A 23436-nucleotide genomic window follows, 5' to 3' on the forward strand; every position below is an offset into this window, starting at 1 on the left:
TTTCTCTTTATCACTGGATAAAGCAATTTGATAATGATGGGCCTTAGTTCAGTTTTCTTCATGCTTCTTGTCTTGAGATTTGTTGGTCTACTTGGATCCATGGGTTTATAGTTTTCATCAAATTTGGAAAAATTTTGGCCATTATCTCTTCAAATATTGTTTTCTGTCACCAGATTCCTCTTTCAGGGATTCCAGTTACATGTATATTAGGCTTCTCAAACTTGTCATAAAGCTCACTAACTCTCTGTTCTTTTATTTTTTTTTCCTTTTTCAGTCTTTTCCTCTGCATTTCATTTTGTATAGTTTTATAGCTATGTTTTCAAGTTCACTAATCTTTTCTCCTGCAATGTCTAAACTGCCATGAATTCCCTCTAGAGCATTTTTCACTTCAGAAATTGTAGCATTATTTCTAGACATTAAATCTGGGTCTTTTAAAATATCTTCCATGTTTACTTAACATGCTCAATACCCATAGCTTCTGCACATATTGGATATAATTATAACTCTTTTAATTAATGTCCATGTTTACAAGTTCTTATATTGGTGTCAGTTTGGGGTCAATTTCAATTGATTGATCTTTCTCCTGTTATGGGTCATATTTTCCTGCTTCTTCATGTGCCTGCTTATAGTTGATTGGATTCTGGACATTTTGACGTTTGCCTTATTGGATGTTGAATATATTTGTATTTGTGTAGATATTTTTGAGCTTTGTTCTGGGATGCTCAAAAATAGTAACTTAAATAACCATTTAAGTTACTTGGAAACAGTTGATCCTTCATTGCTTGATTTCCAATATCTTGAACCATTTTTTTTTCATTCATTTTGTCTAGTTTTTGTGTTGTTTTAGGAGGAGGGTTAAATCCAGTTTCTGTTAGTTTATCTTCTCCAAAAGTGGAAGTTGAGGATGAGCAGCTTGATAGGATAGCACATGCTTCTATAACCACTGATTTCCACCTCCCAGAAAAAGGAAGCAAGAAGCCGGAAATCTATTACTATCTGTTATGGGGCCTAATATTGAAAGGATGACCACCTAAATACCACATTATTCTTGGAAAATTTTTGCAAATCTGCATTTTAAGCAATGCAACCCTTTAGGGAGTGCTGTGACTTTCAGAAGTGGCATACAGTGTCTTGAACTCAGTATTCAGAGGCAGGGTGGCAGTAGGAAGGTCTTGGTGGGAGCAGAGTGAATCTATAAATCTGTGGCAGGCTCAAAGATCAGGAAGATCTATCATCTATCTATCATCTATCAGGAAGGTGCTATCTCAGGCAAATATTAAACATTGACAACTTTGGTTTCAGGCTGTGTTGATTCTTTCAAATGTGGGGCACTGAATTCAGCCATATGCTAAAGTACCTAATATAACTAGTGTTATATATGTGTGTCATGTTCAGCACCTTGTGAAGTTATCTCATAAATAATTGGATCTTGCATATTTACCAAATGCCTTGAGGTCCACCGCCCTAATTTCTTTGTTTTTATAGGTGAAAAGAAAATGTAAAGGCATTGAAAAAAGAGCAGGCCTGCTGGTTAATATACAGATTTCATTACCTTTAAATTCGTTGAACTGAGCAGATCTCACTCTCGGTGTATGCCTTTTTTAGGATATGAATTTGGACTTTAGTAATTGAGTGGGCTTTGAAACATAGCTTTCTGTCTCATTTTTGTTTCATGATGACTCTACATGGAATGTCCTGCTTCTGAGTTATGTGTCCTGCTTTATCAGGCATTAAGCAGTTGGCCTGAAAAGGTAATACGTGAACCAAAGACATTCAGTCCAATAAAAACAAAACAGATGTGAGTATACGCAATGTCAGTGATTAACTTTACTTTCACACTTCCTTGTAGTTTTTCAAAAGCATCAATCTCTAGGTACATACTGAAAGCAGATACTTGACCTAACTTAGTTTTCAACCAACAGCAAGCAGATGCTGGCCTGGCAAAAAGACAATATCTAGCAAAAGAGAAAAATTGATTTTTTAAAATATGGTTAATACAATACTTTTAACACTGGTTAATTCCATTCCTGGCTTTTAATCAAAGTGCAGTATTAAAAGCCACACCTGTAATGAACCAAGCATACTATGAGTCACTTTAAATATATGATATTTAGCTTTGCCATTTTCTTTGCAATGTAGGTAATATAGCCCTTGTTTTAACATAGGAGAAAATTGTGATGGGATCTGGAGCCTGGGAGAGAACCTGTATGTAAAGTACTGCAGGACACCTCTTTGGGAGATTTTTGATGCTCCTTTTTAAAGTTCTGACTCAGGCATTTCCTAAGAATGTAATTTATTTTATATGACATTTATCTAGATGATATACAGCTTGTAATGTCTGGCTGTTTTTCCCTTTGCTCCAGGAGCATGTACTATCTAATTAGGTTGATATGAGTTGAGAATACAACATTTTTCTCCAGCACACAACTCCTTAAAGGCTTCTCTAGACCTTTGATATCTTGTATATGCCAGTTAAGAATTTAATATTAAGTCAATTTTTTTTTTTTTTTTTTTTGCGGTACGCGGGCCTCTCACTGTTGTGGCCTCTCCCGTTGCGGAGCACAGGCTCTGGACGCGCAGGCCCAGCGGCCATGGCCCACGGGCCCAGCCGCTCCGTGGCATGTGGGATCCTCCCGGGCCAGGACACGAACCCGCGTCCCCTGCATCAGCAGGCGGACTCCCAACCACTGCGCCACCAGGGAAGCCCTAAGTCAATATTTAAAGTTATAAAGAAAACTTCGAAAACTGCATCCATAATCCTATCATCCTGATGCAGAATTGTGTTTATTTTTCATAGAGACTTGTAATCTTTTTAATGATCTTTTCTTAATTTAGTTGTTCATTTTATATGTACTTTGAATGTTTCCTTTGTGTTGTTTTGTGTTTATTTCTGAAGTTCCTTTTTTGTTTTCCTGTTTTATTTATTTATTTATTTAGGCTGTGCCGGGTCTTGGTTGCGGCATGAGGGATCTTTAGTTGTGGCATGCAGACTGTTTTTTTCTTAAAGATTTATTTATTATTTATTTTTGGCTGCGTCAGGTCTTAGTTGCGGCATACGGGATCTTCCGTTGTGGTGCACAGGCTCTTCATGGTGGTGCGTGGGCTTCTCTCTAGTTGTGGCATGCAGGTTTTCTCTCTCTAGTTGTGGCGCATGAGCTCCAGGATGCATGGGCTCTGTAGTTTGTGGCACACGGGCTCTAGTTGAGGCGTGCGAGCTCAGTAGTTGTGGCATGCAGGCTCAGTTGCCCCGCGGCATGTGGGATCTTAGTTCCCTGACCAGGGATCGAACCTGCGTCCCCTGCATTGTAAGGCAGATTCTTTACCAGTGGACCACCAGGGAAGTCCCATGAGGCCTTCTTAGTTGTGGCATGTGGACTTCTTAGTTGCAGCATGTGGACTCTTAGTTGTGGCATGTGGGCTTCTTAGTCGCGGCATGCATGCGGGATCTAGCTCCCTGACCAGGAATTGAACCCGGACCCCCTGCATTGGGAGTACTGAGTCTTACCACTGGACCACAAGGGAAGTCCCTGAAGTTCCTTTTTGTTAAGATACTCCCAGTCCTTTACAGATAGCATTTACTCAATTTTTGTCTCATCTCTTCTTTTTTCTGCAAATAAGGAAATCAGGGGCCATCTTAAAGAAGTGGTTTACGTGAGGTTGCTCAGAAAGTGAGGTGGTTAAGGTTTGGGATTTTTTAATTCATACTACTGCAGTAAAATCATCCTAACTGCAGAAGCCACTTGAACTGTGGAAGGCTTAATTGCTGGGTGTTGAATTTGGTTCAATCTTATAAGTTTTTTTGGAAATTTTTGTAGACATAGGCCATTAGGACATTGCAAGCAGCTAGTGAGTCTAGAGAAAATTGGATTTAGTGTTTAAATTTTTTAAAAATCAAGATGCTTATAAGGCATTCATTGGTATCATTCATGTGTGAGATATATATAGAGAGAGAGAGAGAGAGAAAGAGAGAGAGAGAGAGAGAGAATGATATAATATTTCTCATTGTTTAGAAAACAATCTGAGGTGAGCTTAAATGTATTTGCCAGCATGGACTCAGGTCCCTCACCTGGAAAATTAGAAATGAAGCATTCATTATATTTCAGATTCATTCTGTTCCTAGAATTCTTTGACTCTTTCATTCTTTGGAATTAATTTAGTCAACTGGCTTGTTTTTTTTTTTAAGCTGGCTTATTTTTCTAACTGGAAGAGTAATTTGCACACTTATTGAAATGTAAAATTTTCATTATTCTTTTTTATGTTGCTTTTCTGTTTTTAAACTTTGGCCTGCACTTAAATATACTTCTATAGAAGCGAAAGTTATTTTTTAAAACCTATGTCAAAAACTAGAGTGTGGGCTTCCCTGGTGGCGCAGTGGTTGAGAGTCCGCCTGCCAATTCAGGGGACACGGGTTCGTGCCCCGGTCCGGGAAGATCCCACATGCTGTGGAGCGGCTAGGCCCGTGAGCCATGGCCGCTGAGCCTGCACGTCTGGAGCCTGTGCTCCGCAACGGAAGAGGCCTCAACAGTGAGAGGCCCGCGTACCACAAAAAAAAAAAAAAAAAAGTAGAGTGTAATTATGTGACTTAAACTTTCATGTGTGTGGCAAATTGGGAGAAATTTGCGTAAGTGAGAAAGTGAGTCTATGAAAGAATTGCTTTATTTCTTTGAGGCAAGTTAAGACAGGCTTTGCTTTTGGGCTGGAATATTACTTTGTTATCGAACTCACTTTTATAAAAATGCTGCACCAAATATTTTTAAATAGCTTTATTGAGATATAATTTATCATTTAAAGTGTACAATTCAGTGGTTTTTAGTATATTTGTGCAGAGAGTGTGCAGCCGTCACCACAATCAATTTTACAACATTTTCATTGCTCAAAAAAGAAACCCCATGCTCATTAGCAGTTACTCTCTATTTCCCCCAAGTTCCTTCCCCCACTGTCCCCAGACCTAGGTAACCACTTATCTAGCTCTTGTTTCTATAGATTTACCTAATCTAGACATGATATTTAAAGTATTAATACTTAATCCTTTTTTAATGGTTAATAGTCCGTTGTATGCATACCACATTTTATTTATCCATTCATCAATTGATAGACATTTCGGTTATTTCCACTTTGTGACTATTATGAGTAATGTTTCTATGAACATTTCGTTACAACTTTTTGTGTGGACGTATGTTTTCGTATCTCTTGGATATATATCTAGGAGTGGAATTGCTGGGTCATATGGTAACAAATGTTCAACTTTTTGAGGAACTACCAGACTGTTTTTCAAAGCAGCAACACCATTTTACGTGCCCACTAGCAGTGTATGAGGATTCCAGTTTCTCTGCATCCTCACCAACACCTGTTATTATCAGTGTACTGAGTATTGATCTAAAAATGGTATATCTGGGACTTCCCCAGTGGCACAGTGGATAAGACTCCGCGTTCCCAATGCAGGGGGCCTGGGTTCGATCCCTGGTCAGAGAACTAGATCCCACATGCATGCCTCAACTAAGAGTTCGCATGCCGCAACTAAGAGTTCGCATGCTGCAACTAAGGAGCCCATATGCCACAACTAAGGAGCCCTAGAGCCGCAACTAAGGAGCCTGCCTGCCACAACTAAGACCCAGTGCAACCAAATAAATATTAAATAAATAAATTTTAAAAATGCTCTATCTGTGCAATCTGGTTGAATCATATTGACCTATTTTTCAACTAGTCTCTTAAGATACCAACAACACTAAGACAAATATAAAGTCAGTATATGAGAGAACAAATAGCTTTCCTTTATAAAGGTAATACTCAGTCAGAAAGTATATTGGAAGAAAAGATTTCATCCATGTAATAACATAATTTTTTTTAATCTAGGAATAAACTTTAAAGAAATGCATAGAAACCATATAAACAAAACTTTAAAAAAACCCCACATAAGTATACATATAGCTGATTTGTTGTACAGCAGAAACTAACACAATGTTGTAAAGCAATTATAATCCAATAAAGATGTTTAAAAAACCAAAAAAACAATTGGGTGCCATAAATAAAACCTGAATAATGGGTTAGGGAGAGGGAACATAGAAAAAGTAAACTCCCTATAGATCAATCTGTAAAGAGCACAGTTCCCCCCCAGAATTCTAATAGGATCTTTTAGAAACTGGCAATTTCATCTGGAAAAATAAATGCTCAAGAGTAAATGGGGGGACTTCCCTGGTGGTACAGTGGTTAAAGAGTCCGCCTACCAATGCAGGGGACTCGGGTTCAATCCCTGGTCCGGGAAGATCCCACATGTCGCGGAGCAACTAAGCAATCTGTCACAACTACTGAACCTGCGCTGTACAGCCCACGACCCACAACTACTGAGCCTGCATGCCACAACTACTGAAGCCCGCACGCCTAGAGCCCATGATCCACAACAAGAGAAGCCACCGCAATGAGAAGCCCGCACACCACAACAAAGAGTAGCCCCCGCTCGCTGCAACTAGTGAAAGCCTGCACAGCAACGAAGACCCAATGCAGCCAAAAATAAATAAATAAAATTTTAAAAAAGAATAAATGGGAAAATTCTGAAAAAGGAAATGTAAAGACGGAAGACTTTTCCTAATTCTTTATATTGAAAAACATCATAATCACAGATACAGAAGTAATAACAACTGAGAAAAAATATTTGCAACATTTACAAAGGATTGCTTATCTCTAATATAAGATAATTAAGTCAAAAAGAAATAGATAAAGCATCTACTGAAAAAGGTGCAAATAGCTTATTCATAAATGACCAAAAAAGCTCAAGGATCACTAATAAAGAAACAAGGATTTTAAAATAAGACATCAGTTTTCATCTATCAGATTAGAAAATAGTTAAAATTTAATCATTACCTGTAAGGGTTAGGAAAAACACACTTGGTTGAGTGTATATGTCATTACCTTTTTGGAGTTACTATCATTCCAAATTTTGAAATAATTGTCAAAATTTTAAATGGGCACACTTTGAGCCAATCATTTCTTTTTCTAGGAAATTATCATGAGAAATTACTCAAGCACAAATATTTCAGTTCAAGAATGTTTACTATATTATTCACTAATAAATAAGGACTGAAGTACTGATACATGCTACAACTTAGATGAACTTGAAAACACTCTAAGCAAAAAAAATCTAGAAATAAAAGACCACATATTGTGTGATTCCATTTATATGAAATGTCCAGAAAAGGCAAATCTGTAGAGACTGAAAATAATCAGTGGTTGCCTAGGTCTGACAATGGAAGGAGAGGTTGGGGGGAAATGGGGAGTGACTGCTAATTAGAAGGGTTTTTTTTGAGGAGGGGTTATGAAAATGTTCTAAAATTGATTATGGTGGTAGTTGCACAGCTCTGTGAATATACTAACGACCACTGAACTGTACACTTCAAATGGGTAAATTGAATGCTGTGTGAATTGTATCTCAATAAAGCTGTTATTAAAAATGAGTAGATTATATGTAGCATTTTTTTTAAAAATGTGAAACATTACCCCCTCAGGTAAAGCTTTTCAGAAGAGGTGGCATTTGTCCTGGGTCTTGTAAGATACACAGAATTTCAAGATTCACCTTGAAAGGTGGCAGGAAGGTGTTTGTAACATAACAAATCACCTCAAAGCCTAGTGGCTGTAAAAAAACCCACGCTTTTACTTTACAGTCATTTTACACTTCTGTGAGTTGATTGGCTCTGCTGGTCTCACTTGAGGTCTCTCATGCAGTAGCAATTGGATGGCATCCGGGTCTAGAGTCACGTGGAGGCTCACCTGGGATGCTAGCTTAGTAGGTTCTCTTTCTCTCTCTGTGTAGTCTCAGGGCTTCTACTCTCAGAGGCAGCTGAACTTCTTACATGGTGACTTAGGGCTCCCAAAAGCAAAAGATGCCAGATGTTTATAAGGTGGAAGCCTAGAACTGGCACAGCACCACTCTGTGGCTTTTTCTTAGTTAATATAGTGATAGAGCCAGTCCAACCATCCGCACCATCCATCTCCAGAACTTTCTCATCTTCCCAACTGAAACTCTTTACCCATTAATTTTACCCTATAAAGTTATTCTTTACTCAATAAATCCTCATTCTCCTCTCTCCCCCAGCAAATGGCAACCACCATTCTATCTTGTTTCTGTGAATTTTACTACTCTAGGTACCTTACTGAAGTAGAATCATACACTATTTGTCCTTTAGTAACTGACTTGTTTCACTTACCATAGTGTCTTCAAGGTTCATTCATGTTGTAGCATGTGTCAAAATTTGCTTCCTCTTTTTTTTTCTATTTTATATATACTAGTGTGTATCTGTGAATCCCAAACTCCTAATGTATTCCTCACCCATCCTTTCCCCTTTGGTAACCATAAGATTGTTTTCTTTTTTTTTGGCTTCGTTGGGTGTTCATTGCCACGCGCGCTTTCCTTAGTTGTGGCGAGCGGGGGCTGCTCATCGTTGCCGTGTGGGGGCTTCTCATTTTGGTGGCTTCTCGTTGCAGAACATGGGCTCCAGGTATGCGGGCTTCAGTAGTTGTGGCGCACAGGCTTGGTTGCTCTGCGGCATGTGGCATCCTCCCGGACCAGGGGTCGAACCCGTGTCCCCTGCATTGGCAGGTGGATTCTTAACCACTGCGCCACCAGGAAAGCCCTGTAAGATTGTTTTCTATGTCTGTGAGTCTGTCTCTGTTTTGTAAATAAATTCATTTGTATCATTTTTTTAGATTCCATAAATAAGTGATATCATATATTTGTCTTTCTCTGTCTGACTTCACTTAGTGTGATAACCTCTACGTCCATCTATGTTGCTGCAAATGACATTATTTCATTCTTTTTTATGGCTGAGTAATATTCCTTTGTATATACATATACCACATCTTCTTTATCCATTCTTCTGTTGATGGACACATAGGTTGCTTCCATATCTTGGCTGTTGTGAATAGTGCTGCAGTGAGCACTGGGGTGCATACATCTTTTTGAATTAGAGTTTTCATCTTTTCTAGATATATGCCCAAGAGTGGGATTGCTAGATCATATGATGATGCTATTTTTAGCTTTTTGAGGAACCTCCATACTGTTTTCCATAGTGGCTGCACCAATTTACATTCCTACCAACAGTGTATGAGGGTTCCCCTTTCTCCACACCCTCTCCAACATTTATTGTTTGTAGACTTTTTTTTTTTTTTTTTGTAGATTTTTTGATGATGGCCATTTTGACTAGTGTGAGGTGATACCTCATTGTAGTTTTGATTTGCACTTCCCTTATAATTAGCAATGCTGAGCATCTTTTCGTGTGCCTGTTGGCCAACAGTATGTCTTCTTTGGAGAAACATCTGTTTAGGTCTTCTTCCCACTTTTTTTTTTTTTTTTTTTGTGGTACGTGGGCCTCTCACTGCTGTGGCCCCTCCCGTTGCGGAGCACAGGCTCCGGACGCGCAGGCCCAACAGCCATGGCTCACGGGCTCAGCAGCTCTGCGGCATGTGAGATCCTCCCAGACCAGGGCACGAACCCATGTCCCCTGCATCGGCAGGCGGACTCTCAACCACTGTGCCACCAGGGAAGCCCCCCACTTTTTTTAAATATATAAATTTATTTATTTATTTACTTTTGGCTGTGTTGGGTCTTCATTGCTGCGTGCAGGCTTTCTCTAGTTGCAGCGAGTGGAGCCTACTTTTTGTGGTGCACAGGCTTCTCATTGGGGTGGCTTCTCTTGTTGTGGAGTGTGGACTCTAGGCGCGTGGGCTTCAGTAGGTGTGGCACGCGGGCTCAGTAGTTGTGGCCCATGGGGTCTAGAGAGCAGGCTCAGTAGTTGTGGCTCATGGGCTTAGTTGCTCTGCAGCATGTGGGATCTTCCCAGACCAGGGCTCAAACCTGTGTCCCCTGCATTGGCAGGCGGATTCTTAACACTGCCACCAGGGAAGTCCCTTCTGCCCATTTTTTTATTGGGTTATTTGTTTTTTTGATATTGAGTTGTATGAGCTGTTTATATACAACTTCCTTTTTAAGACTAAATAATACTTCTTTTGTATGTACAGTCATCCCTTGGTGTCCACAGTAGATTGGTTCTAGAGCCTCCCAGGGATACCAAAATCTGGTTATGCTCAAATCCCTTAAATAAAATGGTGTAGTATTTGCATGTAACCTACGCATATTCTTCCATATCCTTTAAATCATCTATAGATTACCTATAATACCTAATACATTGTAAGTGCTATGCAAATAGTTGCCAGTGCATGGCAAATTCTAGTTTTAGTTTTTTATGAACTTTCTGGAATTTTTTTTTTCAAATATTTTTGATCCAAGGTTGATTGAATCCATAGATTCAGAACCTATAGATATGGAAGGCCAACTGTATATACCATGTTTTGTTTATCCATTCATCTGTTGTTGGACACTTGGGTTGCTTCTACCTTTTGGCTGTTGTGAATAGTGCTGCTGTGAACATGGGTGTACAAATATCTGTTGGAGTCTCTGCTTTTAGTTCTCTGGAAGTATACCCAGGAGTAGAATTGCTGGATAATATGGTAATTATATGTTTTATTTTTTGAGGTTGCTGCATCATTGTACATTCCCACCATCAATGCACAAGGGTTCCAGTTTCTCCACATCCTTGCCAACACTTGTTATTGTCTGTGAATGTTTGTGTGTGTTTTACAAAACCTTATGGGTTTGAAGTGGTATCTCATTGATTTGCATTTTCCTAATGATTAGTGGTGTTGAACCTCTTTTCATGTGCTTATTGGCTATTTGTGTATCTTCTTTGGAGAAATATCCTTTGCTCATTTATTTATTTTCGTCGTTGTAGAGTTGTAGGAATTCTTTACATATTTTGAGTGTTATTCCCTTATCAGATGTATCATTTGCAAATATTTCCTCCAATAGGTTGTCTTTTCACTGTGCTGATACACACAAAAGTTTTTACACACAAAAGTTTTTAATTTTGTTGTAGACCAATGTATTATTTTTTTCTTATATGTGCTTTTGATGTCACATCCAAGAAATTGTTGCCAAACCCAATGTCGTGAAGCTTTCTCCCTGTGTTTTCCCCCAAGAGTTTTGTAGTTTTAGCTCTTGCATTTAGGTCTGTGATCCATTTTGATTTCATTTTTATTTATTATATAAGATAAAGGTTCAACTTTATTCTTTTGTATATGGTTATGTTTGGATATTTTATAGTGAATTTTTGTTCGTTTATATAGGTTTATAATGGTATTATGATTATGTTAAGGAATTTTTATCTAGTGTTATAGGGATTTGCTCAGAATGACATGGTGGAGGAGGAGAAGTGAGTGAATCCACAGGTGAAACGGGATTTTGTAATATGTTTGAAAATTTCCAAAATAAAAAGTTAAAAGAGGAGTTGGGGACTTCCCTGGCGGCACAGTGGATAAGCTTCCGCCTGCTAATGCAGGGGACACAAGTTCGATCCCTGGTCCAGGAGATGCCGCAGAGCAACTAAGCCTATGCTCCACAACTACTGAGCCTACACACTCTAGAGCCCGCGTGCCATAACTACTGAGCCCGTGCTCTGCAACAAGAGAAGCCACCGCAAGCAGAAGCCCATACACCACAACGAAGAGAAGTCCCTGCTCACCGCAACTAGAGAAAGCCCGCGCAGCAACTGAAGACCCAACGCAGCCAAAAATAAATAAAATGATAAAAAAAAAAGAGTTGGTAGACCAGGAGAATGGTGTTTAGAAACCCAGACACAAAATTTCTGTAAATAGTCAGTGGATAACTTTGTTCGATGGTATAGCGAGGTCAACCAGAGTAAAGACAAAACATGCCATTGATTTCAGCAGCTGCTTCCATGACATTAGATACAGCAGTTTTAGAGGTGTTTGGACTAAAACCTGATAGCAAAATTTTGAGAAATGCTTGGAAGATAGGAACATGGAGAAAGCAATGTGGGTTCACTCTTGATAGGAAGAAAAGCTATTTCTATTAAGTCTAAAAGATTATAAGTCTATGAATTAAAAAATACAAAAGAAAAGTATGAAGTCAAAATTCAAAGGCCCTGTCCCTTTTTCTTCCATTTCTTCCTGCTCACCCCCTTGTTTCAGTCTGTAGTTTACTCTTGAGACTTGTGGCTACAGAATGAATGGCACCCTGGGCAGGAGAGAGGTTTATGAGAGGGAGACTCAAACATGCCTTTGCCTGAGAAGAGCTAGTGGAAGGAAAGAAAAAATGAAGATAGAACTGGGGAGGACTAGTGGAATAATGCCCAGAGAAGATAAAAGAAAGGAGGGACTCAGTGGCCAAGTTGGAGAAAAGAACAGAGGCACTCATCTCTTTGAGTCAACAGGAAAGGAAATGACCTCACTTTTCTCTCTGAAGTAGTAGACTGAGTTCCCTGCTGAGAGTGATTGAAGTTTGGACAGGGTTGATGGCATCTCTTGGTGTAACCAGTAACCACAAGAATGAGTAAAAGAATGGCAGCGTTGAGGACCCAGCTCAGGCCCAGCTATGTTCGAAATGACTTTTTCATTGAGGAATGCCATCGTACAGGGGGACTTGCCATCTCGTTGATTTCCAGGGATGACTCAGTTCACTGGCTGGTTGACTAAGGGAGATGTTTCTTCCTTGTCCTCTCTGTGTGTAAGTTTACTAAACTAGGCATTTACACTTAAAAGCAATCAAGTAGGATTGCTCTTTAGTCCAGAGTACTTTAGTAGCTATGCTTGTTTTCTGTGAGCCTCTTAAGCAGGCTCTCCGGTGAAGGAGAAATTTGACAAAATGATTAAATAGAGACCTCCTCTGATCATATTGTGGTGATGAAACCACTTTCACTTCCTCTTTTGAAGAAACAGGTAACAGAAAACTTACCCCTGGCCATTAATCATGTTGCAGTGACAATCAAAAAAAAGAAAGAAAGAAAAAGAAATCCAGACACAGAGTTTCTATAAATAGGCAGTGGATAGCTTTGTTATAACTTTTTTTGCACTGACAATCTAAAATGTGGTCAGGGTAGATTCTGTTTGCTATATTTTGAATGTAAACATCGTCAAGAATTAAATGGTTTTATACATTTAAAGTTTGGTATCTGTGAACCTCATGTAATATTTTGTAGAAATAGGAGTGGGAGTTATGTTACCTACTTCAGAGAATAGAATTGTCTAAATAAATATCTCAAGTTTAGTCCTTGTCAAATATTTCTCTGTAAGTATGAAATTGTTTTTCCTCAAGATTTTATGTAGTAGAAATTGTTTACTGGTCATATGTAGAGGATTTTAAAAGTGAGCTTTACTTTTCCTTTTTATATTTTTTAGGAGACCCATGTACAGTATCGTCTCAGTTGGAGTTAGAAGAAGCCTTTAGGCTTTATGAGCTAAACAAGGATTCTGAACTCTTGATTCATGGTAAAGGAGTAGTCATTTCCTACTCTTCTAGAACTATACTTCTTTAAAAACATAACCCTGTATCCTTAACCATTTAAAAACATGGTCCTGATGTCATTTTCTTAATCTGTATCCCTCATTTCTATGTAATTGTCCTTGTTCAGTAGTATCTCAAATGCTAGAGAAGACAAAATCCATCAGCTTCTTATAATCTTAGGAAATTTCTTATTTGTGTATACCTTCTTGGGTATTAAACTGTGATCATCTCAGTGTTTTACAGCAAAGTTTTAGCATAGAATTTAAGAATTGAGTGCCCAGTAGAACCTAAGTCATCCCATTGCAGTTTTGTAATGTATGCAAATGATGGTTTCCAAAGGTAAGATATCTTAAATGTCCTTTCTTTTGTTTAAGGGTTAACTGTGAAACTATTTATGTAGTAATCATAGACATTAGTGTGTTAAAGATCAGCAAGCCTGAGAGGTGGGTAGTTGTATAGAAGGAGAGACCTAAACTCAGCCATCATGTAACTGGTACATTGTAAACCTGGGTTGTAAATCTAGGTATTCTCTTTCCAAATCTGTGTGCTTTTCATTCTGCCATGCTACCCCTCAAATTTTTTAGGTCACGTAGAATCTACTTAATATGCTTAATATAATTGCAATACATTGGCAGTATTTCACATAACATTTTTGGGAGCCTTAGGAGACTAGACCTAGGGAACTCTTTACAACTTGAAACAAATATAAATCTCCCCTCAATATAATGACTTATTTCAATACCTTGTTATTATTCCTTTGTACTTTCCTTTACAGTGTGATCTTTTTTAAAAAAATAGTTTGATTTTTGTCTCCCTTCAGAATTTGACATAGTGACTCCCATGGGATTCATACTCTAATTTGTTGAGATCCTGGAAGAATGTTAGAAGTCTTCCTTTGGTCATCTTTGTCTAGAATAAAGCTACAGTGAATGTTTAAAGAAATTATTTGTTTTAAGCTTTATTACTTTTTATGCTATATCAGAGATCTGTTTTCAGAAGTTAGCTTATATTTCAACTTTTAAAAATATTCCAGGAACTGTGTTTCCCATACTCTGTGCTCAAAACCATGTCCTTTTTTGTACATCACAGACTACAAAGAGTTGAGTAGATGTTTATAAATGTACGATTTCATTATATTCTATCTCTTTATAAAAATGTTTTGAATTAGCAGTTTTATAAATCTGTAGCTCCTAAGACAAAACTTACATTTTTGGATTTGGATACTGTTTTTAATGTTAATTTATTCCTAAGTTTAGAAAAACTGTAGTGGCTTATGTTTATATTTGTATACACTTTGTAATTTTAATTCTTCGTCCTAGCAAATTTGTCACTACAATGAGGATTTAAGGAAATAGTTAATGATTTCTCTAATGACCAAAAAAAAATCAATTAGTGATGTAATAGGGATTGGAATGAGTAATTTGAGCTTCTAATGCATTGTTTATGGATGTTCGCTTTCATAAGAATTTCTTTTATTATAGCCTTGGTAAAATGGATCCCTTCAAAAAATAGTACTGACCATATGTTAAGTATCTTGTGTCAAGAGAAGGTCAGGTTTAAATTTAGATCAATTTATGTGATATTTGAATTTAAAATTCTGTGTAATTTGTATGTTTTAAATATGCTGTATTAATTTTAGTTTGTTGTTTTTCAGTATTCCCTTGTGTACCAGAACGTCCTGGAATGCCTTGTCCAGGAGAAGATAGTGAGTGTTTATATACTTCATACCTTTGAATAGAGTTATTTATGATACAGTGGCACAAGAGAAATCAGAAATAGAACTTTTAATTCATTTGATTTCTTTTCCATTCTTCAGTCTAATTTAGAGTATATTAGTAAACTGCCTAAAGTCACTACTTTTCCCAAATCGAAATGAGGCAGTTTTTATTTTTTTTAATTAAAAAAACCATATATTTATTTATTTGGTTGTGCTGGGTCTTAGTTGCAGCAGGCAGGCTCCTTAGTTGCATCTCATGGGCTACTTAGTTGTTGCCTGCAAACTCTTAGTTGCGGCATGCATGTGGGATCTGGTTCCCTGACCAAGGATTGAACCCGAGCCCCCTGCATCGGGAATGCAGAGTCTTAACCACTGTGCCACCAGGGAAGTCCCAAAATGAGGCAGTTTTTAATTACAACTTACTGACATAATTGTCTGTTGTGCATTTGAAAGGAAAATTAAGTTGATTTTAAGTCCTTTCCTGTTTTTTTTTTTAATTAATTAATTTATTTTTGGCTGTGTTGGATCTTTGTTGCTGCACTCAGGCTTTTCTCTAGTTGCAGCGAGCAGGGGCTACTCTTCGTTGCGGTGCGTGGGCTTCTCATTGCGGTGGCTTCTCTTGTTGCAGAGCACGGGCTCTAGGCGCATGGGCTTCAGTAGTTGTGGCACGTGGACTCAGTAGTTGTGGCTCACGGGCTCTAGAGCACAGGCTCAGTAGTTGTGGTGCACGGGCTTAGTTGCTCCGTGGCATGTGGGATCTTCCCGGACCAGGGATCAAACCCATGGCCTCTGCATTGGCAGACGGATTCTTAACCACTGCGCCACCAGGGAAGTCCCCATTTCCTGTTTTTTAATCTTGGAAATTTTCAAACCTATGGAGAAGTTGAAAAAACATAGAAACATTGAAAACAAAGATACTCATATATCTTTACCAAGATTCACCAATTATTAACATTTTCTATGTTTGCTTTATCTCTGTATCTGTGCACACACATGCATACATGTATATACATAACAAACACTTGTTTTATTTTATTTTTATTTTTTTTAAAGAAGATGTTGGGGGTAGGAGTTTCGTAATTTATTTACTTATTTTTGCTGTGTTGGGTCTTCATTTCTGTGCAAGGGCTTTCTCTAGTTGTGGCAAGTGGGCGCCACTCTTCATCACGGTGCGCAGGCGTCTCACTATCGCGGCCTCTCTTGTTGCGGAGCACAGGCTCCAGATACGCAGGCTCAGTAGTTGTGGCTCACGGGCCTAGTTGCTCCGCGGCATGTGGAATCCTCCCAGACCAGGGCTCGAACCCATGTCCCCTGCATTAGCAGGCAGATTCTCAACCACTGCGCCACCAGGGAAGCCCTTGTTTTATTTTTATTTATTTTTTTGTGTACCCTTTGAGAGTAAGCTGACATGACACTTTACCTCTAAATACTTTAGCGTGCATCCTTAAGAATTGTTATGAAACTTTCTTTTGAATGTCTAAGCTAGTGGTTAGCATTAATGAGATGAATTGAAAGAGGCAACTATTTGGTCTGATGGAATTTGAATATGTTTATATGTATATATTCATATATATATATACATATATGTATAGTATAATTTATAGATTGTAGATATTAGGCAACTCATTTTTATTTGTGGTTTCTGTACATATCCATGACTTTAGAAGGAATAGTAGTAAATGTTTTGCTTTGTATTAAGTGAAATAGCTCTAAAGTTTTAATTCTGTAACTCTTCGTGCAACTTGGTGAAAAGGAAAAATTAAAGAACTGGGTGTTTGTATATAGAGTTGAATGAGGGCTATGTACTTTATAGGAAGATGGGGAAATATAAGGAGTAGGTAGGCCTCTGAAGCAATAGTGAAAAATTTAGGTTTGGATTCAGCTAGGAGTATTTCATTGGGTCTCCAGTGGCAGATGGATTACAGCCAGTGTGGGCTGCCTTCACAGAGGTGTTGGAGAAGCAGCTCTCCTTTGTCCAGGCCAGAGTTTTGAAAGACTTGCCATTATAGCAAATCTTGGTTGCAGAGTCCCATCTGCAAATCTATTATGGGTCTGTAGCACACTTGCCGGATAAAATGTCTTTTCCTACCTTTTCACTGTATTTCATGCTCACTTTCCCACTTTAAAATTTGCTGGTGGGGATTTTTACACACTCCCCTCCAGTATAATTAATATTACTAAACTAGAGCATGGGGGAAAATTGATAACCATTAAAGTGATGCCTTGGCTCTTTTAATTCCTAGGCAACATTAACATGTTTAAATTTAAGATATATCAAGTTGTAGTTCATGAAAGTTTCTGAAATAAGATGTTCTTTTAGGTTAAGATATTAACAAACTTTCTGCTTTGGTTACTCCTAACAGAATAAATAATTAAAAATGAAAGCATATATATTTTAGGTTCTATATTATGCTGTCTCAGAATTTCTAATTCAGAGTATTTCACCCATTTCTTTCTATCTTAATTTTAAATAGTAGACGCAGTGCTACATTTGCTTTAAAATGAGTTTTGAGGGAATTCGCTGGTGGTCCTGTGGTTAGGACTCCGCGCTTCCACTGCAGGGTGCATGGGTTCAATCCCTGGTCAGGAACTAAGATCCTGCAAGCCACGCGATTCAGCCAAAAAAATAAAATGAGTTTAGAAACCTAATGGAATTTCCACAGTGATTACTATTACTGTGGGATGACTAATAGACAATATATTTAATAGTGATTGACTTACCCAAAATTACGCCGGTGGACTTGATTTGATCTCATGGAACCTCTTTGTTTAGGGAATGTATTTAGAATAGTTAAAGATATAAAAAAATATAAAAACCATTGCATAAAAGGTTGTTGCGAAGAGAATATTCTTGTGGTTACAAAATGTCCCTTATATGTTATTTACAAAAACGTACCTTTACAAAGAAGAGAACTAGCCATCACTGCCTTTAACAGAGTGATTGAACACGTAGTGGGAGTCAACAATCTCACATTTGTACATTTCTTGATGAGATGCAGTAAGAAATATACATCACCTGTGTATTATTTTTGCCAAAAGTATTTAATACTTTTTATTTGGGAATCCTTTTTTTAATCTGGGAAGTGTGTTACAAATCCATAATAGATTTGAGTCTAATGAGGAAACAGACAAATCCAGAATGTAGGTCATGATATAAGACATCTGCCTAGACTCTTTCAACATCATAAAAAGCAAACAACAACAAATAAGATAGAGTGAATGTTTTAGCATACATTAAAGAGACAAAAAAGGTATAGTAATGAAATTCAGTGCCTGAATCTTGATTGGATCCTGGAGAGAAAAAGAAAACTATGAAAGACACTTTTCAAGCAAATAGGGAATTAGCAGATGAAGTGTATATTAGGTGATATTTAGTTAATGTTAATTTTCTAAGACACAATAATGGTATAGTGGTTAAATAGAATTAGGGGGAGTGTCCTTAATCTCAGGCAATGGATACTTAGGTATTTAAGGATGAAGTGTTATGATGTCTGCAATTTATTTTTAAATGATTCAGAAAAAAAAGTATATGTGTAAATAGAGAAGAAAGCAAATGTGGCAAAATTATAGTAATAGATAATTGTAGGTGAAGGATGGAGATGTTTGTTCTTTTAACTTTTCTGTGGGCTTAACATTTTTTCAAAATTAAAAGTTAGGGGACAATTAAAAAACAGAAAAGCCTAGTCTCTTGATGACTTTTATTTTTTCACTTTCAGATTTTTATCAATATATTTTTTTTTCCTGCAATGAATATCATGAAAAAAATCACAGGCAATTATAAAATGACTTTATATTCACACTTGCTCTTTTTTTTTCTTCCTTTTTTTTTTTAACTTTTAATCTCTCTTCAGAATCCATCTACCGCCGAGGCGCACGCCGCTGGAGAAAGCTTTATTGTGCAAATGGCCACACTTTTCAAGCCAAGCGTTTCAACAGGGTAAACCTTAGTTTGCTGAATATTGATAATTTGAGAAATCCGGGTTTTTCCTCTCTACTGTTATTCCTTTCTAAAGGAGTAAGTAGGGTGACCTAAAATTCCCAGTTTGCCAGGGGTAGTACATCTGTTATCTTGAGGTAATTTTTAATAGCATCTCCTTTGACTCATAAAAATGTTCCAACTTGGATGATTAGTTATATGGTTACCCTAGCTGTAAGAAAGTTGGATTTTTTTAAATATAATTCAAGACAGCCAGAAAATAAGCAAGGTTTATTTTGCAAACCATTTACTGTTGTAAATTTTTTTTAGTTTTCCCTGTTTTAGAAAATGAGAATTGCAGTCATTTATCTAGCTTTTAGTATGTACCAGGCACTTTTCTGAATGCTTGCCATATAGTGACTCATTTAATCCCTGCAACAACCTTGTGAGAGAGGTACTATATATTTCCATTTTATAGATGAAGAAACTGAGGTGCAGGATGGTTAGATAACTTGCCCAAGATGACACGGCTAGTAAGTGGCAGAGCCAAGGTTGGAGATCAGTCTGTCTCCAGAAGTCCATGTTTTTAACTACTGTTGATAACTACAGTTATCCATTTCCATTCTAGAACTCGTGCCGTGTTCTCAATTCTTAATGTAATAGAAGCTACCACCCGAGGTTCCCAAATTCCTGTTCCCAGTAGCACTGATATTTTAAAAGCTTTGAAGTGAGAAGTCTTAGGTGTTGCTCTTTAAGAGAGCAGTGGTGGGGCTTACCTGGTGGTGCAGTGGTTGAGAGTCTGCCTGCCGATGCAGGGGACTGCGGGTTTGTGCCCCGGTCCGCGAAGATCCCACATGTCGCGGAGCGGCTGGGCCCGTGGCCGCTGAGCCTGCGCGTCCGGAACCTATGCTCCGCAACGGGAGAAGCCACAACAGTGAGAGGCCCGCGTACTGCAAAAAGAAAAAAAAAAAAAAGAGAGAGCAGTGGTGACCTAAATGGGAAGGAAATCCAAAAAAGAGGGGAAGAATGTATATGCATAGCTGATTCATTTTGCTGTACAGTAGAAACTAACACAACATTGTAAAGCAACTATACTCCAATAAAAATTAATTTAAAAAAGAGAGAGCAGGGCTTCGGTTTGACCTCTGAACAGACTGATAGGTTTATGTTTGCTTGGGAATCCTTGCACAGCTTTTTCTGCTATGTGTTTTTCAAGTTTAATTCACTTTTCCTATTGTCATTACTCTGAACTTAATTAGGTGAAGACTGAAAATTCGTGGACTTAGGAAACAACATGGTTGCAAATTTCAGTCTCTTTAAAACAAGCTCTCCTTTCTGTTTATTTTCCCATGACCATCATAGCTTTGGAAAAGTTATGTATGATGAAGGGAACTGAGTTAGAGAAGAAAGCCACTTACTTTCACTATTTTATGAGCAAACTGTTGGGAAATGATTATGACCTTTTTTTTGTTAATAAAATACTGTTGAATTACTTTCTCCAGCGTGCTCATTGTGCCATCTGCACTGACCGAATATGGGGGCTTGGACGTCAGGGATATAAGTGCATCAACTGCAAACTCCTGGTTCATAAGAAGTGCCACAAACTTGTAACAATTGAATGTGGGAGGCATTCTTTGCCACCGGTAAGACACTGTTGTCTAATTTTTTTTTATAGAGCATTTTTGATAACACTGCTAGAACAGAAGGCTAAAATAGGGGGGTGTTAAGGAATCACAGCTCAACAGTGTTGTTACAGAATGTGGGTAGGAATACTTTAGGAGTCCAGTTAACATGTGAATTTTGGAATTGTTATTACAAATTTGTTTGTAGGATATGGTTAACTTCTTTGTTTGACCTGCTACAAAATGATTTGGTCTAAATTAGGAAAATGTAAGGAGAACCATTTAAAAGATATTTTTCTCTTCTTTAAGCTAAACTCTTTAGTTTATAGCTCCCATTATTCTAGCATCTATACTAAACAGATCAGGTGAGAAGAGTCAGAGTCTTCATGTTTGCTCTGTAAAGTATGAGATTACTGGTGAGTTTTTGCATTTAAAATTTTTATTTTTTACTTTCTATTTTAAATATGAAATTAAAACAAGTTCATTATAGAAAAACTAGAGAATAAAAATGAATAAAGAAAAATGAAACAAAAACCCCCATGAAATCTACCATCTAAAGGTAATTGTCATTTAGTGTATATTCTTCCAGAAGTATGCAAATTTATATGCATAAACATTTAAAATTTTTCTATAGAGTATAATGAACTTCCAAATACCAGTCATCCAGCTCCAACAGTTATCACCTCACGACCAATCTCGTTTCATCTATACCCCACGCATTTAACCTGCCCTCATCCTATATTGTTTTGAAACAAATTCCAGATGTATTTCAGTATGTACCTCTAAAAGATAAGGACTGTTTTTTAAAAGTAGCTAAAAAATAAGTTCCTTATATCAAATATCCATCAAGGCAATGTTCAAAATTTCAGTTGTCACATAAATGTTATAATTTTGTTTTCATAATTTTCGTTGTGATGAGTCAGGATTTAAATGAAGTTCATATTTGCCATTGATTGACCATATTTACGGTTGATTGATATGTCTTAGATATTTTTAAATTTACTGATTCTTCATCTCTCTCTCTCTTTTTTCCCTTACAATTTAATTATAGAAGAAACTGTGTTGTCATTTAAAGTGATTCAGAATTTTTCTCTTTGCTTCTCCATGGTTATGTTTAAAATGTTCCCCTGTCCTCTTTATTTTCTGTATATTATAGTTGAATGTAGAGGTTTGATTAGATTCTGGGTATTGTTTTTTTGTGGATTGTTTTGAGACTATTTCATAGAAGGTGGTGTGTTTATCCATCAGAAGGCATACAATGTTTGGTTATGTCTTGTTCTTTTACATACTTTTTAACAAAAGTGAGGTCACATTTGTACTATTTTCTAACCCATTTTTCTCACTGAACAATAGATTTTGGTCATCTTTCTATATCTATCTATATCTTCATCATTTTTAGCAAAGTATTTTATGTGTCTATACCATAATTTATTTAATCTGTTCCCCATGATTAAACATTTGAGTTGTTTTCTAAATTTTCCTATGAGGAAAATCATAATGAACTTCCTGGTAAATAAATCTTATTATTTCCTTAAGGATTCAGAAGTAGAATTAGTGGTTTAAAGGATATGTGTTTTTAAAAAGATCTGGGTTCGTCTTTCTAAGTTATCTTTTAGAATGATTATACCATGTTTATTTGTAGTCCCTTCTTTGGACATTGTGGAAGTAGGTTATTACTGGTGGCTTGTTGGTAGTAGAATTATTTAGCCAGTTCATGTAAGTTTACAAATGGGTTTATAGTTAGGGAGGTAAAAAGCCAATTTTAAGGAACAGCAGAAGGCCAAAAATTGTGAACATAATTTATCCAGGTTACTGTTGATATTCTTGAGTATTCTTAGGCAATGGAATGACTTGTGTGAGTTCATAAATGTAGAAGGAAAGACACTAACACACTGCGTTAGTGATTATATTGATATTTTAGGATGGTGCTAAACACATTGAAAAACCCATGAGCTTATTTTTAAGGCAACCTTAAAAGTATAACTTTATAACTAATGCTGCTTCTCAGGTTTACTCTTTCTTGCGGGTATTCATTAAACTTTGGTCCAAAATTAATGAATAAGTAAGATTTTGGTTTGAATTAGCATTGTTCCTGAGGTTATTGGCAGTTAGTTTCTTGGAGGTATTTCTTTTCCATTTTTGGGTCACTGACCCCTTTGAGAATCTTCAGAAAAATGGGAAACCCATAAAATTTTACATATAATTTCAAGAAGTTTATAGACATCTTGAAGTCTATTTCTGGACATCAGCTAAGTAACTCTATACTAAGACTCCTTTTGCCAAAGACTTAAAGTGAGTATGTGGAACTCAAAGGAGGAATAGGTGGTATAGAGGAGAAATAAATCAGAGTATATAGGAGTTCAATTTGATTTCTAATTGATAGTCTGAAATTAGTTTTGTGTTTTTTCTGTGATCTGTAAAATGTGATAACATTACATAATTCATAGGAATGTTGTATGGTTTCACATATAATAAAATTTAAAATAAATTATATATAGTAATGTAATTCTCACTTATTAAGTTATATTCTTTCAAATTTAAATTTTAATATGCTGTGTCTCATTGAAATGATGTTGTTTCTGGATTTATAGAGGTGTTGGGATTTAAAAAGAATGCACTAAGTTACTGTATCTTTGGAAATGATTTGTAGGAACCAATGATGCCCATGGACCAGTCATCCATCCACACAGACCATGCACAGACAGGTAAGAATGACACTGGCACAAACCATTGCTCACTAACAAAGTGTCATTTAAAGACTTCTTTATGTGAATCTTATACCTAAATTTAAAGACATTTATATTCTTCCCAAATAAAAGCTAGGTAACCATAT

At 37.1% G+C, this 23436-nt stretch overlaps 1 protein-coding gene across 9 annotated transcripts in view; it reads left to right on the plus strand.

Moving 5' to 3' along the window:
- The window catches only part of PRKCI (protein kinase C iota), a 100637-nt gene that overhangs the window by 47007 nt on the left and 30194 nt on the right, over positions 1 to 23436 (plus strand). For 8 of the 9 annotated variants that reach the window (XM_032630681.1, XM_032630680.1, XM_032630679.1 and 5 more), the window contains 5 exons: positions 13243 to 13332; positions 15003 to 15053; positions 18917 to 19002; positions 20484 to 20624; positions 23254 to 23308. In XM_032630681.1, the coding sequence (XP_032486572.1) occupies positions 13243 to 13332; positions 15003 to 15053; positions 18917 to 19002; positions 20484 to 20624; positions 23254 to 23308 (423 nt within the window). Of the gene's footprint in view, positions 1 to 12518; positions 12572 to 13242; positions 13333 to 15002; positions 15054 to 18916; positions 19003 to 20483; positions 20625 to 23253; positions 23309 to 23436 lie in introns of those variants that run through there. The other variant, XM_032630685.1, reaches the window with a different exon arrangement.

This window comes from Phocoena sinus, chromosome 4, assembly GCF_008692025.1.
Source record: "Phocoena sinus isolate mPhoSin1 chromosome 4, mPhoSin1.pri, whole genome shotgun sequence".
Taxonomy (NCBI): Eukaryota; Metazoa; Chordata; class Mammalia; order Artiodactyla; family Phocoenidae; genus Phocoena; species Phocoena sinus.